Here is a 14915-nt window from a genome sequence, read left to right on the forward strand (position 1 = left end):
GGAAAAGTAGGCTAACCATAAACGGAATGAACCTCAATAAGACTCAAGAAGCCAAAGCTGTTGACTTCTTGAGTCTCTAAAGATGTTCTGGTTCCTACCCTATAGCGAAACTAACATATTGCACTTCACAACCAATAAAGAAGAACGGACTTGAGGTTTCTAATAACTTACTGTCATGTATCCCAAGATGTTTTGTGAAGTTGGGTCGTCCCAAACCAAAAGCAGGACTCTCACACCTTCTCGGGACTTTGATCGTAGGAGCTCACCCAGTGTACATTCTGAAGCAGGATCTTCTTTATCCCGAACAAGCCTGACATTATGCCACACTGACCAGCCTGTAATATAAATCAAACGTCTAGCTTGACAAATGGCATGAAACATATCATGCCAACACTTGCCATGTTCGTAATACATTCCATTGCCGAGTTTTATTCTCGGGAGAATCCCATCAGGTACATGTGCATCTTGGTACAAAGTCACACTACCACCTTCCCTAAGAGGAAAATAAGTTCCAGGAACCCCCTGGTAATAAGGACCTGCACCAACTCCGCTGTGATAAAAACTGAGGTTATCCATTGAAGTATATTGAATCGATAATGATAGAGTTGCCCCTGGTTTACTAGGCTTTCCATTGCTGTCCCGAATAGAGTAAGTCCCTTCAATTCTTGCACCTGAGTATATCTGTTCAACTGGGATTGTAACAATTCCTATAAGCTGAGAACCCACAACGTCACTGTCCTTAACAACAAAATGGACCTCAGCAGCGTGATGAGCAACAGGGACATAAAAATGCTGCTGCCAGACAGGATATTCGCTGTTGCTAATGACATATGTTCTTCCTACCACAGCACCAGCGAGGGATATGGAAACATAAGGATCACTTGTGATCTTCTTGCTCAACTGGCCTTCGATCATGTTGGTCATCTTTCCAAATACAACACCCAATGTCTTATGGAACAAATCCATGTTTGGTAGATTATTTGCACGAGAAACCCAAATATCGAGATTCCCATGCAACATGAGGACCTTCAAGGAGGATTTACCAAAGGGCACAATGTGCGTACAGGGAGTATGTGGTGATCCAGCAGATGCATAACCATGAATAGAAGAATCTAGTCTTCCAGAGTATGACAAATCTGAATGACTTGAAAAAGAGTTGGTAGGGTGTTCATAGAAGTTCCCCTGCCAGGATCCAGAAGACTGGGAAGGCAAATATGGAGCTGAGGGGGATGGTGGTGGCACAGTTGGCTGGTTGACAGAAAGATTCAGATCATGCAAAAGATCATCGAGAGGAGGGTAAAGAGATGGGGAAGAGGAAGTAGCACTGGTGACACTCTCATGACTCATACTATGTTGTAGTTGAGGTTGGGGTGGGTCTTGATAAGAACCATAGGTAGGCTGGAGATGAGCAGGATAAGGGTAAGGGTAAGGAGCAGGAGGAGGAGGTTGGTGTTGGTAATCAGAAGAAGCATAGTAATAACTTGGTGGTGGAGGAGGATACGGACCCGAATGAGAGGATGAGGCATGGTGATGAGGCGATGGTGGTGGGTAAGGATAAGGTCGGGGAGGTGGGTATGGATCTGAATTGGGAGGTCTATAAGTGTATGGAGAATTCGAACCATAATTCTCCATTGTAAACTAACTAACTACACACAGGCCACAGCAGCTTGGTTCCTTGAAATAAAGCAATTCAAAATTGGCTTCAACGCAAGTAAAGATTTTTCAACATCATAAACCCCTTTCTTCCTTCCAATCAAAGTTCCAAAATAAAGAGAATTTTCCTAATCAACAATGGCGGTAATTTTGCGTTTGATCAGAAGAGACATCATATCAGTTATATGAAAAAAGTACATTACTACGAAGGATTAGAGAAAAGCTTCAAAGGAATAGAGAGAGAGGGAGTAATCATATACCTTTGCAGTTGCAGGCCCCTGAAACCCTTTAGGAGATCATCGCAGAGAGAGAAGATATACTTATGCGGGCGGGGGAAGACGAAGTCTCTCTGCAATTAAAAAAGATTTGATTCTTTTGGCTTCTGTGTGGACTTAACAAAGGTTTTAATTTGCCCACTGTTGTAGCCGGTCACTTTTATTATTTCCTATTAACTTCTTTTTACAGTATCATTTTTTTTTTGCATATTTAATTTTCGATTTTTTTAAAAAAGAGTGTGAATCATAAATTATCATTTTAAGTATATATAATATTTATATACGATTTAAGGAAAGTAATCTATATATAATAGCAATCCTAATAAATACCAGCAAAAGTTGTGTTTTTTCAATAGTACTTTTTGGATAATTTTTCAAAAAAATCTGTAAAAAATTTAAATTGTATGTTTTTCAAAATGTTGTGATTGTTCATTGTAACGTTTTTTTGTAAAGTTGTAACTGTTCATTTTAGAGTTCTGTTTTTTCGAATATCGTATCTTTTGAAAGCTATATATATTTGTCTGTTTGAATTGTTTTCATTTTTTTGCCATGACACAAAATAATATAAAATTTCAATCTTAACGGTTTTTACAGATTTCTAAATTATTCACTAGCTAGCATTTATTCTTTTGATAGTAAAGAATTTCCTCTAATTTTTTATTTAACAAAAGATTTTTGAAATGATTAATCTAATTTATAGCTTTTAGTTAATTTTAAATATAAAAACTTAATGAAAATATTTAAAGTTTTTTTTTTCAAGAGTTAGATGTATTATATTGTGAGCTTTTTGAATTTGATTTTTCATTATGGTAATAAAGATGCCTTCTATTTAAAAGCAGTTTATATGGGTTATTAGATATATATATAATCAAGTGCAGACACAACAATTGTGATTTTTCATAGTACCTTTTCGTAAATTTTTTGTTTTTATTTGTTTTTTTTTTTTAAGTTCAAACGGTTGTATCTGTTTATTGTAGAGTTGTGTCTTTTTACTATATTTTATTTATATTTTTCATCCCAACTTTTTGTTATAATAGGTGTGTCTATTTAAATAGTCATGTTTTTTGAATTCTCTTTATATTTGTCTTTTCATTAATAACTAATAAGTTGGTTGAAACAAATTTTCTATTTTATGTTGAATCTAAATAATTGATCATTAATATCTAATATTCAACATTATTCTATAATCTAACTAATTTTAGAAATGATTATAGCAATAGCGAAATTCTATAAAACTTAATATAAAATTTACTGTTGCGTCTATTTATCGTAACTTTTCATTAAAAATAGTTTAATAATTAAAAATAATAATAATAATCTGAATAAATGCAAACAACAGTTCCAACTTTTCGTAGTATTTTTTGAAAAAATTGTTTTTTTTTTGTTTCTTTTGTTTTAAACTCAAACAATTGTATCTGTTCATTGTAGAGAGTTGTGTCGTTTAACTATATTTTATTCATATTTTTTCATCCTAACATTTTGTTCTAAATAATAGGTGTGTTTATTTAAATAGTCATGTCTTTTGAACTTCTTATATATTTATCTTTTGTTCAATAACTAACAAATCATTGTTCGCTGAAACAAATTTTCCGTTTTATATTGAATCTAAATAATTTAGATATTAATATATAATGTTCAATGTTATTCTATAATCTACCTAAAACTTTAGAAATGACTAGGTAATATCCTACATCAGCGGTTGGGATATCCGGTTTTCTGTTCTTGCTTCGTTACCCATTTTTCTAGTATTTCAAATTGTGCTAGTCCTAATCCTTGTGACGTTATGTTTTCTCTTTGTTCTACAATTTACATGTGTTCGGGTACTCGGGTCGGGTTCGGGTAAGAACCGATCGGGTTTGGATTTTTCGGATAGAGCAGTTTAGGACCCATTTGGGTAAACAGAAAAATCAGTTCGGGTTCGGTTCGGGTCTTAGCGGGTTCGGGTCGGTTCGGATCTAAAATTTCAGAACCTATAAATACCCGAAAAAATCGGGTATTATTCAGGTTTGGGTATTTTGTACCTGATTACCCGAAATTTAACCTGATAACCTGAATTTTACCCTATTACCTGGAAATTTTAATATTAAATATTAAAATAAAATTTTTAAAAATCTATTTTTTAATAAATTGGTTAATTATTTAAAATATATAGCTAAACATTTCAATATAATTTTGGTTATTTTAAATATTTTGATCTAGGAAAAACTAATATTTTGAATTTTAAGTTGTAACTTTGAATAACTATGTTATAAAAAAAAAATATACCTAGTATTTTGTGTAAATTATTTTATTTCGGATTTGTCGGGTACCTACTCGGTTCTCGGTTCGGTTCCGGGTTCGGTTCTGGTTCTTCGGGTTTAGAAGATTAGGACCCAATAGGGTATTCTACCGGTTCCGGGTTTGGATTCGGGTCCATATTTTTGGTTCGGGTTCGGTTCGATTTTTCAGATCCGGTTTTTTTGCCCAGGCCTATGTCATACCAACGATGAACATTCTTTTTTATCCATATAAACTATCATAAATTAATTAATAATCAGACATCTAAACTAATTGATGTATAAGCCACTATAATAGTTGAACAAAAATCGAGAGTGTAGATGGTTCTTGTCGTTTAAATGTCTTACAACTGATCTTATAATATATAATATAGTTATTATCTATATTGTTATTTTCTATTCCACAAATATTTTTCCTTTTGTAACTTTATTTTTTTTAATCACTTTACTTTTTATCCATTTAAATTGGTATTTAATATGAAAATTAAAAAAAAATTAGATTTATATATCGTTAATATTTTAAATTAATTTTCATACTAACTTTTTACTAACGTGGACATCCTAAATAAAAATACATCGCACATTACATATGTAAGTGCAAAATTTACCCTTAATACAATATCTCTATCTTCACGTCCCATAAGAAGTATAATATCTAAATAGGATTACTAACTATCTTTAAAATGATAGGGTTATCATTTTATATTCAATTGAGTGCCTACACGTAGGAGTGGAACGGATATGATATCTGAGATTCAACCAAATCTAAAGTTATGAGTGAGCAAGGAAATAAACCCTAATGGGCAAAAAGCACATTTCATTTCCTATATAAACACCTCATGCCAACAAAACAAGACACCCAACAAAGATAGTGAACATGAGAAGAAAAATGAAGTATTCCCTTATAGAAAATGAAGCATCGAGAAAAAGAAGCTTTATCAAACGGAAAAAAAGGATGATGAAGAAACTTGCTCAGCTGTCGACTCTCTCTGACATCAAGACGTGTGCGGTTATCTACAGTCCATACAACCCAGACCCTGAGGCTTGGCCATCAAGAGAAGGCGCTGAGAAAGTGATATCAGATTTTATGGAGGTTTCGACGGGTGATCGGAATAAAAGGATGTTTGATCAAGAACGTCTTCTGCATGTGGGGATTGCTAAAGAGGAAGCGAAATTGCAAAAAATGCGTACTGATAACCAAAATTTTGAGATTCAAAATATTATGTTTGGTTGTCTTAAAGGAGAGATTGATGTGCATAAGCTTGGTCAAAAGGATCGTGAAGATTTAAGTTCTTTTATTGATACCTATATAAACAAGCTTATTTGCAGGAGGCAGAACCTTATGGAGAATGGTGAATCTTCTTCTCGTTTACCTCCTTCTGTTGTTGCAGATGCAGTTGTTGTCCCAGTTGGAGATTATGATCACATGAATCAAAATCAAAATCAGCAGAAATCGATTCAATGCCAAGGTGATTTTCTTATTGAACCTTTTCGACAGATTCCATAGAAAATTCATCAATTCAATATGAATGTGAATCTGGATTTGAATCTGAATCTGAATCTGAACTCGAACCAAAATATGATTTTAGATTTGAATCAAATTTCTAATGTTGAAAAGGATGGAGACCCCATGGACTGGAACCATCACCAACCTAAAAGACGATATTGCTATCACCGCTGCTGATGTTGGTGCTCCTAACACCACCAACAATTGATTTAGAGTTAAAAAGGGAGTTGTTTTTTTTCTTCTAAGTGAAGTATTTAATCGTTTGTAATTGTGTTTTCATCATTTGAAAAGACAAAACTTCTATGTAATATCTTTTGGGTTTCTATTTTTTATAATAATAATTAAAGGTTTTGCTTTTAAGGTCATTTTAATGTTATTATGATTACTAGGTATATAAGTATTTTCTTGGAAAAATCTTAATTTTATTTTAAAATTTTTAATCATATCGAAGAAAAGAAACTAGCCAATAGTTATGTTTCAATGGTATGTTTGGTTCATCAATTCAATGTGAGAACAAAAATAATAGAGAATGTTATTTTTATTAAATTTGGCTACTGATATGATTCCTACATATTGTCGAGAACTATATTCTAATATCATAAATAACACATAATATTAAGAAAACAATCTATAAACTCCCATGAACTTTCATATAGCGCCACAAACCCCACAGATTCTGAACCTCGATCTCTGTCCACACAATTTAGAAGTTAAAATCTAGTTTTCCCCTAATTTGAAAGTTCGAATCCTTGCCCCCCCCCCCATAAAGGTTGGTTAACGCGGTTTATGACAAAAAAATTGATGTCAAACCAAAAACCGAATACAATAAACCAAATTGAGATCCAGTTCGAGTTATTCACAACGCAAAATATATACCCAGTTAGAAGAATCCCCAAATTGAAAATTTTAGAACCCTAGTATACATAAAATAAGACTTTCAATTAAATATGCTTATACGTTTTTGCTAAATAATAGATATACTAGGTAACAACCCGCACTATGTGCGGAATATATCTATGCAGATAAAATTAATGTTATAAGTAAAGTTATTTTTGAGGATCTAAAATTTTTTTGTGTAAAAACAAAATATATAACCGTGAGAATATGTTTAGATCAAACTATTATGTATCAACTAAATATATAATCCGCTCTTTCTTCAATCTATGCAAGACTTTTATTTTGTTTAATTTTTTTTGGTGTAAGAATATGTTTCACCCGTGAAATATTATACCAATGACATTAAATAAGTCGTATAATAATGATTATTGTGATAATTTTATTTTGGAAATTTTAAATATGTGAATAGTAATCAGTTTTTTTAATAGGTGAATAAAGTCGAGTTTTGAAAATATTTTATGCAAATGATTAAGATATATTTTATTGAAATGTATGATTTTTTTTAATTTATTGAAAAGGAATATTCCTTAATCATTCAATAGTAATTTTGTGTAAATATCCTTAAAAATGAGAACAATAAATTCATTGGTGTCTAGAGTTCTCTAGCGACGACACATCAGCATTTTCTTGAGAATGCTTCTCTATTAATATATAGGAGATATTTTGTATATATAATTTTAATTAAGATAGGTAAATTACTAATTAGCCTTAACTGAATTTGCTCATTACAACAACAACAACAACAACACCAACAAAATGGTCAAGTTCCCATTGGTGAAATTTTTTTCTCACAGACTGTTCTGATTTGGTGAAGATGGTGTCTTCACCTTCTGAGTGGCCCGCTTTTAAGACATACTTGGACAAGATCAAGGCTGATAAGGAGAAATTTCTTTCTTTTGCATTAGTCTACGTCCCCGAACGCAGAATGGTAACGCAAACAAGCTGGCGCGTCGTGTTAGGATTGAGTCTCATCAAATTATCTTTATAAACGTTTTTCCTTCCGATTGGCTTATTTGAGCCAATTTTGTATCTTGTTGTAAAAAAAAAAAATGGTCAAGTTCATGCGTCAATCATTGACGCATTCTCATGATAATCAAAAGATTATATAAACGTTCATATCAAATCTTCTTCTTTATTGAAGAATTTGGTTCTAAAATTGGACAACAGTGGAAATCAAGGAAGTCTGAATGATTAGATCATGCACTGCGAAACACATCAAAAGAGCAATCTCCTGCTGCCTGCTTAAGCATATTGAACTGTGTTTTTGCTGTACATAGAAATTGTTTGGAACCCTCTACTTCTTCCTCCTACCCATTGAACTATAATCATATAAACAAAAACTAGTAGGAAAAGAAACAAAAGAAAAGCAAAGCCAACATTGAATGTTTTCTCTTGAAACCTAAAACGTCATCACGATTTTCAGTACTTTCCACAAAAAAACACAGATTTCTTGATTCATATTGCAAAATGGCTTCCAGATCAGAGTTCCTTATCCCAGGTGGTTCCCAGCGATACACCGTGCTTTTGTATGATCTTCACCGACTCAATAAGGACATCTTGTTGTGTTGTGAGTAGCTCCTCTTTACCCTGAGACAAAATAATCACCATACTATGTAAATAACGACCGACCGCATCAAGTTACTAAACTTTGTCCGGCAATGATCGCTAGTACTAATAGTAGTAGCATTCCAAAAATGTTAAAGATAGAAAGAAAAGTGTACCATTTGTTTGAGATTGCACCCAATGGAAAGTTCAGCGAAAGATTTTTCCACTCGCGATAAGTAACAGTGGGGAGCTTCTTTCCCTAAGAAAACTTTTGTATTTGCTTTTAACATTTCCTTGATTTCATTTGATATTTCAGGAATCTTATCCAAGTCATCGATCTGCAGTGGGATCTTCGATGCTATAGCTCGCCACTGAGCACGTGACTTATTCACAATCACCTGTATATGTTAGTCAAGTTAATGGTCATCATATATATGCTTCCGTGAAAAATGTATAACAACAAGATTCAAACAATGAGATAATCAAACGGACACGACTATTAACTCAGTGTCGCTTTTTAGTGCCAAACAGATGGACTAACCTGACTGGAAAACAGTGAATTGGGTACCAAAACCGGAAATTTTTCGGCATTCAACAAAGACGTTGTCGTAAGTCCCATCTCAACAACTTGACCTTCTACAGATCCAGCCTGAAAAGTGGGGACAAGAAACAAACTTTATCTTAAAGAAATATGAATGAGAATGACTGATAGATTTGCTTGCTCTAGGAAACTTGATAAAAGAAGAGAGCAAAAAAGCAAGTTACACAAAAAAATTCAAGTTCAACTAACTTTAATTGTATCTCCCATAGAGAAAGGCCGAGAGAATTGCATGGACAGACCACTCAGCACATTACCAAGGATATCTCTGGCAGCAAAAGCAGTGGCAACTCCTGAAAAAAATCAAAATAAAATTGATATGTTATGAGCAAATAGTATCTTTAAAAACGTTAACAACCTTGGAAAAGTTAAAACTACATGATTGTGGTGGCCTCTAATAGGACTTCTTTCCTAGTTGAATCCTAGCTATAGGCCGTGAAAAACAAGTAAGTAAGTTGAAATAGAGAGCAGAAGACACACCTCCAACTCCACCAACTGTCAAGATAGATTGAACAGCTACCCCACAGGCTTCAGCGGAAGCCATCAAACCGATTGCAAAAAGACCTACTGACGATACCTTGTCCAAAGTCAATACCTTCTCCCTATCAAGCCCACCAAAACTCTTAGCAGACAACATTCGGGTAATCACATTGGTCTTCCATCGATATAGGAACCACACAAGCGAGAGAATGACTGCTCCCTTCACTGTTGGAGTAAAGTACTGAGCTGCTATTGTTGTTGGAGCCACCATCGCGGCACTACAACATATCATCACACAATCAACAAGTCAGTTTATTTTTCTACAACATATAAATCATGTTGCTAAGTTAAAGGTAACTGACATTTGTGCAAAAGCAATGAAGGTGACCAAGTAACGGGCAGGATCCTCCAAAGCACCCCAAAAGCTTTTCTCATAAGGAACATTTTCGTTAGAGAAGCCTCCGGGAAGCAAAGCAGCAGAGCTTTGCATAGCATAAGTGTGAAACCTCCTCAAAACACTAGGCATGACTACCCAAGCAAACAAAGTAGCAGTCATAGTGAGACTGATGGGAACAATGACCTCTTTAAGATAAGGGTTGGAGTCAAGGAATTGGTGAACGTGAGGGATCATATCATCAGAGGCTTCTTTAGTCTTCCTAGCAGTTTGAGTAACAGCGTCAACACTAGTCTGCAAGACATCTTTGGCCTTGACAACCCAGTCAACGTCTCCATTGCTCCCATCACCAGTGCCAGTAACAGCAGGGGCAACTATGCTTCCGAAATTGTCAGGTTTGGAGCTGAAAGCTCTTGCGTAGGAGTAATGGCCCAAGAAAGGGATCGAGTAGTTGAAAGGCTTAAGGCCCAAATTGGAAGAAGAAGCTTTTGGTCTGTGACTGGGAGAGGAGACTCCGTCGAGAAGAGGGTTTCCGCAGGTAGTAGTAATGGACCTGGCAATATGAGGAGAGTTTAGGAGATTGAAAGGCTCTTTCTTCCGGAAAGCAGAAGACGCCGATCTCTGAAGTGACTTGAGAATCGTTAACCTAACTCCGGCCATCGGGTTGATCTATCTATCTGCAGATTTTTTTTTTATTTTTTTAACAAACAAATTAAATTTGGGTTCATCATGTGAAGAAGCAATTAAGAGTTAATAAATAATCTCTCATTATTATTATCAACAACAACCCCAATTCACGAATTAAGAGCTTGCCGGAGTATATGGAATTATCGATAATGGCGGACGGAATTAAAAAATCCAAGTCAAAGGGTTTTTTTTCTTCACTAATTGGAGAAATTGAAGAGATGATCTCTTACCTGAAGATGATGATGATAGGCACTAAGCTAAGACCTCTCTAAGATACCCTTCTTCTTCAATCCAAAAATATGTACAACTAAACTACTTGTGGGAGAGAGATATATAAATATTTGCTTGGCAAAGAGGGAAATAAGATGCACAAGAAAACAACATAGACAAAGCGGTCAACAACACCCAGCCCTCGCTGTCATACCGACGTCGTTTCTACTCACCCTTTAACTTCTGGGCCATTGGGCCTTAGTCCTTTTAGTTGCTTCAAATTTGTTTTCTATTGGGCTTAACACGGCCACAAGTTTGAATATTTGCTACTGTGTAGTTTTTATTTGCTTTTTCCCCGGTTAATACTAAAGAAAGAAGAAACGAACACACACACACACAACTTCGGTTCGTTTGGGTTCGTTCGGGCTACGGTCGGCTATAAATGAATTGAAGAATGACAAAAAAAAAAAAAGCCTAAAAAGGGTCAAAGCAGTTTTAGTTGTACCCGCTTAACGTGTATTCTTGTGATTGAACCCTCAGACGTGTCTAAACATGTAAAGTTGTAAACGTCTCACCATGTCTTTTTTTTTCTTTTTTCTTTGTTTTCTTTCTGAGACACACAGCTCATATTTGCCACTTGCCATTCTCTCATTTACACAACATATATAACTAGTATAAACTATATAGTATATAAGGTATGTAATATTACTCATTACACAAAATGATTATCTTATATGGACAAAAGATATTTATCTTTTTTTCTGTACAAAAAAATCTGCTTATAATGAAATACAATCACTAAAAATATATAAGGTATATTAGTTTATCATGAATCACTAAAATCAGTCTGTGATAGATTGTGATAACGCCCTTTCTAATTATTAATTTACTCTAACCATAAATATAGACATGTTATTTACCATCTATATCGTTTTTTCTTCTTAGCAATATAAAGAACTTTGACTCTAGTTTTAATTGGGAAGTATATAAGAGGAGATTTTTTTCTTTTTAAAAAAAAAAAATCATCATCACAATATCAATTAATGAGACGAAACATACATCTTTTGCTAATAAATCAAGATTAAAATTTTTAATAATATGAATAAAAAAAAAATTGAAAATTGACAATCCAAATTCGTTTTCATCATTAGTCCATTTTTTCTTGATAAAAAGGCTTTGGATCTCACCAACACTGCTACACCAAATGCTAGATCGATCCAAAAAAACGTGACTTCTTCTTTCCTCCGGAGAGAAAAACCCTAAACATTTTGTAATCAAATCTCTCCAATTAAGCCATATTATGGGAGAAAACAACAATCATCATCACAAAGAGCAAAAGCCACTTACATACGACAAATCTAATAAACCCTTTTCTTCTTCTTCTTCTTCTTCTTCTTCTTCGACGATACCGTCATGCTCGTTTACAGCGATGATCGTCCTCTTGATCTTCGTCTCGTATCTTTTATACTCATTCAGTTTCATCTCCTTTCTAAACCCATATTCTCCTTCTAAATTCCCTAATACTCTCCTCGTACCCGTAATCCGTCTCGGGTCGGGTCAAAAACTCGAGGAACTACAACAAACAGAGCTCAAACACGTAGTATTCGGAATCGCCGCGTCCTCAGATCTGTGGAAGCATCGTAGAGAATACGTGAAAACATGGTGGAAACCTCACGGAGATATGAACGGCGCCGTTTGGCTCGACACACCCGTCAACGATTCCGTTTCCTCTTCCTCCGCCTTGCCTCAGATCAAAATCTCCTCCGACACGTCGAGCTTCAAGTACCGTTACCGTAACGGCCACAGATCAGCGATCAGGATCACGAGGATCGTCTCGGAGACGGTGAGGATGTTGAACGGGACGGAAGCGGAGAGAAACGTGAGGTGGGTGGTGATGGGCGACGACGACACTGTGTTTTTCACTGAGAATCTTGTTAGGGTTTTGAGAAAGTACGATCATAAACAGTTTTATTACATCGGAGCTCCGTCCGAGAGTCATTTGCAGAATCTGCACCAGTTCTCGTATGGTATGGCCTACGGAGGAGGAGGGTTTGCTATAAGCTATCCCTTGGCCAAGGTTTTGGAGAAGATGCAAGATCGTTGTATCGAGAGATACGCCGATCTTTACGGATCAGATGATCGGGTTCATGCTTGTATGGCCGAGCTTGGTGTTCCTCTCACTAAAGAAGTTGGCTTTCACCAGGTTCCCTTCTTTCTCTATTCTTTTATTTTTTCTTGTTTTTTTTTTTGTTTTTTTTTTATTTTGTAAATTTTGCTACTAGTGCAACTAAATTTATGTATGAATAGTTTAAAAATATTAATATTGGTGAATATGTTGATCTAATTGTAAACAGATGGATGTATACGGGGATCTGCTAGGCTTATTGTCAGTCCATCCACAAGTGCCGATAGTGTCAATCCATCACCTAGACGTAGTGGAGCCTATATTCCCAAATAAAAGCCGAGTCAACGCCGTAAAGAAACTGATGATCCCAGCGAAACTCGATTCAGCGAGTCTTGTCCAGCAGTCGGTATGCTATGATACAAGTCGACAGTGGACAATGTCAATCTCGTGGGGGTACACAGTTCAAATCACGCGTACGTATATGCCAGCAAGAATGATGGAGATGCCTACTCGCACATTTAACGATTGGCACAAACGCTACGATTTCACTAACGTTGCTTTCAACACACGTCCCATAACATACACGGACTGCCAGCGTCCGCGAGTGTTTTATCTCTCTCGCGCGTTTAGCAATTCGTCTTCTGATCAGAAGACTACGATTACCGAATATATGAGGCACGACGAATGGTATCCTAGTTGCGACTGGGGAATAGCAGATCCTTCCGATATCAATCAGATATTTGTCTACAAAAAGCCTAACCCGGATAGGTGGAACAAGGTATAGAATTATTTTTTCTTTTGTTAAGTTTACTATATATGATTATTAGAAAAATATATATATATATTCTAAGAAAATGTCANTCGGAGCTCCGTCCGAGAGTCATTTGCAGAATCTGCACCAGTTCTCGTATGGTATGGCCTACGGAGGAGGAGGGTTTGCTATAAGCTATCCCTTGGCCAAGGTTTTGGAGAAGATGCAAGATCGTTGTATCGAGAGATACGCCGATCTTTACGGATCAGATGATCGGGTTCATGCTTGTATGGCCGAGCTTGGTGTTCCTCTCACTAAAGAAGTTGGCTTTCACCAGGTTCCCTTCTTTCTCTATTCTTTTATTTTTTCTTGTTTTTTTTTTTGTTTTTTTTTTATTTTGTAAATTTTGCTACTAGTGCAACTAAATTTATGTATGAATAGTTTAAAAATATTAATATTGGTGAATATGTTGATCTAATTGTAAACAGATGGATGTATACGGGGATCTGCTAGGCTTATTGTCAGTCCATCCACAAGTGCCGATAGTGTCAATCCATCACCTAGACGTAGTGGAGCCTATATTCCCAAATAAAAGCCGAGTCAACGCCGTAAAGAAACTGATGATCCCAGCGAAACTCGATTCAGCGAGTCTTGTCCAGCAGTCGGTATGCTATGATACAAGTCGACAGTGGACAATGTCAATCTCGTGGGGGTACACAGTTCAAATCACGCGTACGTATATGCCAGCAAGAATGATGGAGATGCCTACTCGCACATTTAACGATTGGCACAAACGCTACGATTTCACTAACGTTGCTTTCAACACACGTCCCATAACATACACGGACTGCCAGCGTCCGCGAGTGTTTTATCTCTCTCGCGCGTTTAGCAATTCGTCTTCTGATCAGAAGACTACGATTACCGAATATATGAGGCACGACGAATGGTATCCTAGTTGCGACTGGGGAATAGCAGATCCTTCCGATATCAATCAGATATTTGTCTACAAAAAGCCTAACCCGGATAGGTGGAACAAGGTATAGAATTATTTTTTCTTTTGTTAAGTTTACTATATATGATTATTAGAAAAATATATATATATATTCTAAGAAAATGTCAAAACGTTGATATCAGGCACCAAGGAGAGATTGTTGTAGATTAGTGCCGACAAGGAAGAAGGGGACAATGGTCCTCAATGTGGCAGCTTGTGCAAATGACGAAATTTTGGCTTATTCTGATAAATAGTTTCTTGTTTATTAATATTACAAGAATTTTGTTTGTTAGTGACATATTTATATACTTAGGGAATAAAATATACTATATCCTTTGATAAAATATTCATCAACTATTTTTTGAAAAAAAATGTATACAACTGTCTTTGTATTATTTTTTTTCTTCTAAGAAAACTATAAAAACAAAGCACATCTGTCTAAATCTTATAATAATACACAGATGGATATATATGGGCCTCCGGCCCATTAGTTCAATTTTAAAATTAAAAGACAAAAAAAAAAAAA

General features: G+C 35.4%; 4 protein-coding genes across 4 annotated transcripts in view; 2 read left to right on the forward strand and 2 right to left on the reverse strand.

The window, feature by feature from the left end:
• The window catches only part of LOC104711735 (phospholipase D beta 2-like), a 6674-nt gene extending 4643 nt beyond the window's left edge, over window positions 1–2031 (reverse strand). The window contains exons 1-2 of the mRNA XM_010428469.2: window positions 1914–2031; window positions 172–1781 (exon numbers count right to left, since the gene is read on the reverse strand). Coding sequence (XP_010426771.1) covers window positions 172–1632 — 1461 coding nt within the window. The 5' untranslated portion in view covers window positions 1633–1781; window positions 1914–2031. The remainder of the gene's footprint in view (window positions 1–171; window positions 1782–1913) is intronic.
• On the forward strand, window positions 5046–6042 carry LOC104711748 (MADS-box transcription factor PHERES 2-like). The gene is made up of 2 exons (XM_010428494.2): window positions 5046–5673; window positions 5823–6042. Exons 1-2 carry the CDS (start codon window positions 5082–5084, stop codon window positions 5858–5860), a joined length of 630 nt encoding a protein of 209 aa, XP_010426796.2. The 5' UTR covers window positions 5046–5081; the 3' UTR covers window positions 5861–6042.
• LOC104711757 (mechanosensitive ion channel protein 1, mitochondrial-like) lies at window positions 7780–10660 on the reverse strand. Its single transcript, XM_010428506.2, has 7 exons — window positions 10543–10660; window positions 9594–10302; window positions 9232–9509; window positions 8944–9044; window positions 8695–8802; window positions 8330–8551; window positions 7780–8195 (listed from the first exon to the last, which is right to left on the reverse strand). Exons 2-7 carry the CDS (start codon window positions 10283–10285, stop codon window positions 8088–8090), a joined length of 1509 nt encoding a protein of 502 aa, XP_010426808.1. The 5' UTR covers window positions 10286–10302; window positions 10543–10660; the 3' UTR covers window positions 7780–8087.
• Window positions 11683–14697, forward strand: LOC104746763. Its single transcript, XM_010468288.2, has 4 exons — window positions 11683–12549; window positions 13560–13735; window positions 13887–14435; window positions 14533–14697. Exons 1-4 carry the CDS (start codon window positions 11823–11825, stop codon window positions 14641–14643), a joined length of 1563 nt encoding a protein of 520 aa, XP_010466590.2. The 5' UTR covers window positions 11683–11822; the 3' UTR covers window positions 14644–14697.

This window comes from Camelina sativa, chromosome 2 (assembly GCF_000633955.1).
Source record: "Camelina sativa cultivar DH55 chromosome 2, Cs, whole genome shotgun sequence".
Taxonomy (NCBI): Eukaryota; Viridiplantae; Streptophyta; class Magnoliopsida; order Brassicales; family Brassicaceae; genus Camelina; species Camelina sativa.

What these genes read in the sequence shown, in the direction of transcription:
- LOC104711748 (XM_010428494.2), top strand. Translation starts at nt 5,082, where the DNA reads ATGAGAAGAAAAATGAAGTATTCCCTTATAGAAAATGAAGCATCGAGA. An exon ending in GAAATCGATTCAATGCCAAG is followed by an intron (nt 5,674 to 5,822) that starts GTGATTTTCTTA and finishes AATGTTGAAAAG; the next exon opens with GATGGAGACCCCATGGACTG.
- LOC104711757 (XM_010428506.2), bottom strand. Translation starts at nt 10,285, where the DNA reads ATGGCCGGAGTTAGGTTAACGATTCTCAAGTCACTTCAGAGATCGGCG. An exon ending in CTATGGGAGATACAATTAAA is followed by an intron (nt 8,803 to 8,943) that starts GTTAGTTGAACT and finishes CCCACTTTTCAG; the next exon opens with GCTGGATCTGTAGAAGGTCA. An exon ending in GGTGCAATCTCAAACAAATG is followed by an intron (nt 8,196 to 8,329) that starts GTACACTTTTCT and finishes ATTTTGTCTCAG; the next exon opens with GGTAAAGAGGAGCTACTCAC.
- LOC104746763 (XM_010468288.2), top strand. Translation starts at nt 11,823, where the DNA reads ATGGGAGAAAACAACAATCATCATCACAAAGAGCAAAAGCCACTTACA. An exon ending in TCTGCACCAGTTCTCGTATG is followed by an intron (nt 12,550 to 13,559) that starts GTATGGCCTACG and finishes AGTTCTCGTATG; the next exon opens with GTATGGCCTACGGAGGAGGA. An exon ending in ACCCGGATAGGTGGAACAAG is followed by an intron (nt 14,436 to 14,532) that starts GTATAGAATTAT and finishes CGTTGATATCAG; the next exon opens with GCACCAAGGAGAGATTGTTG.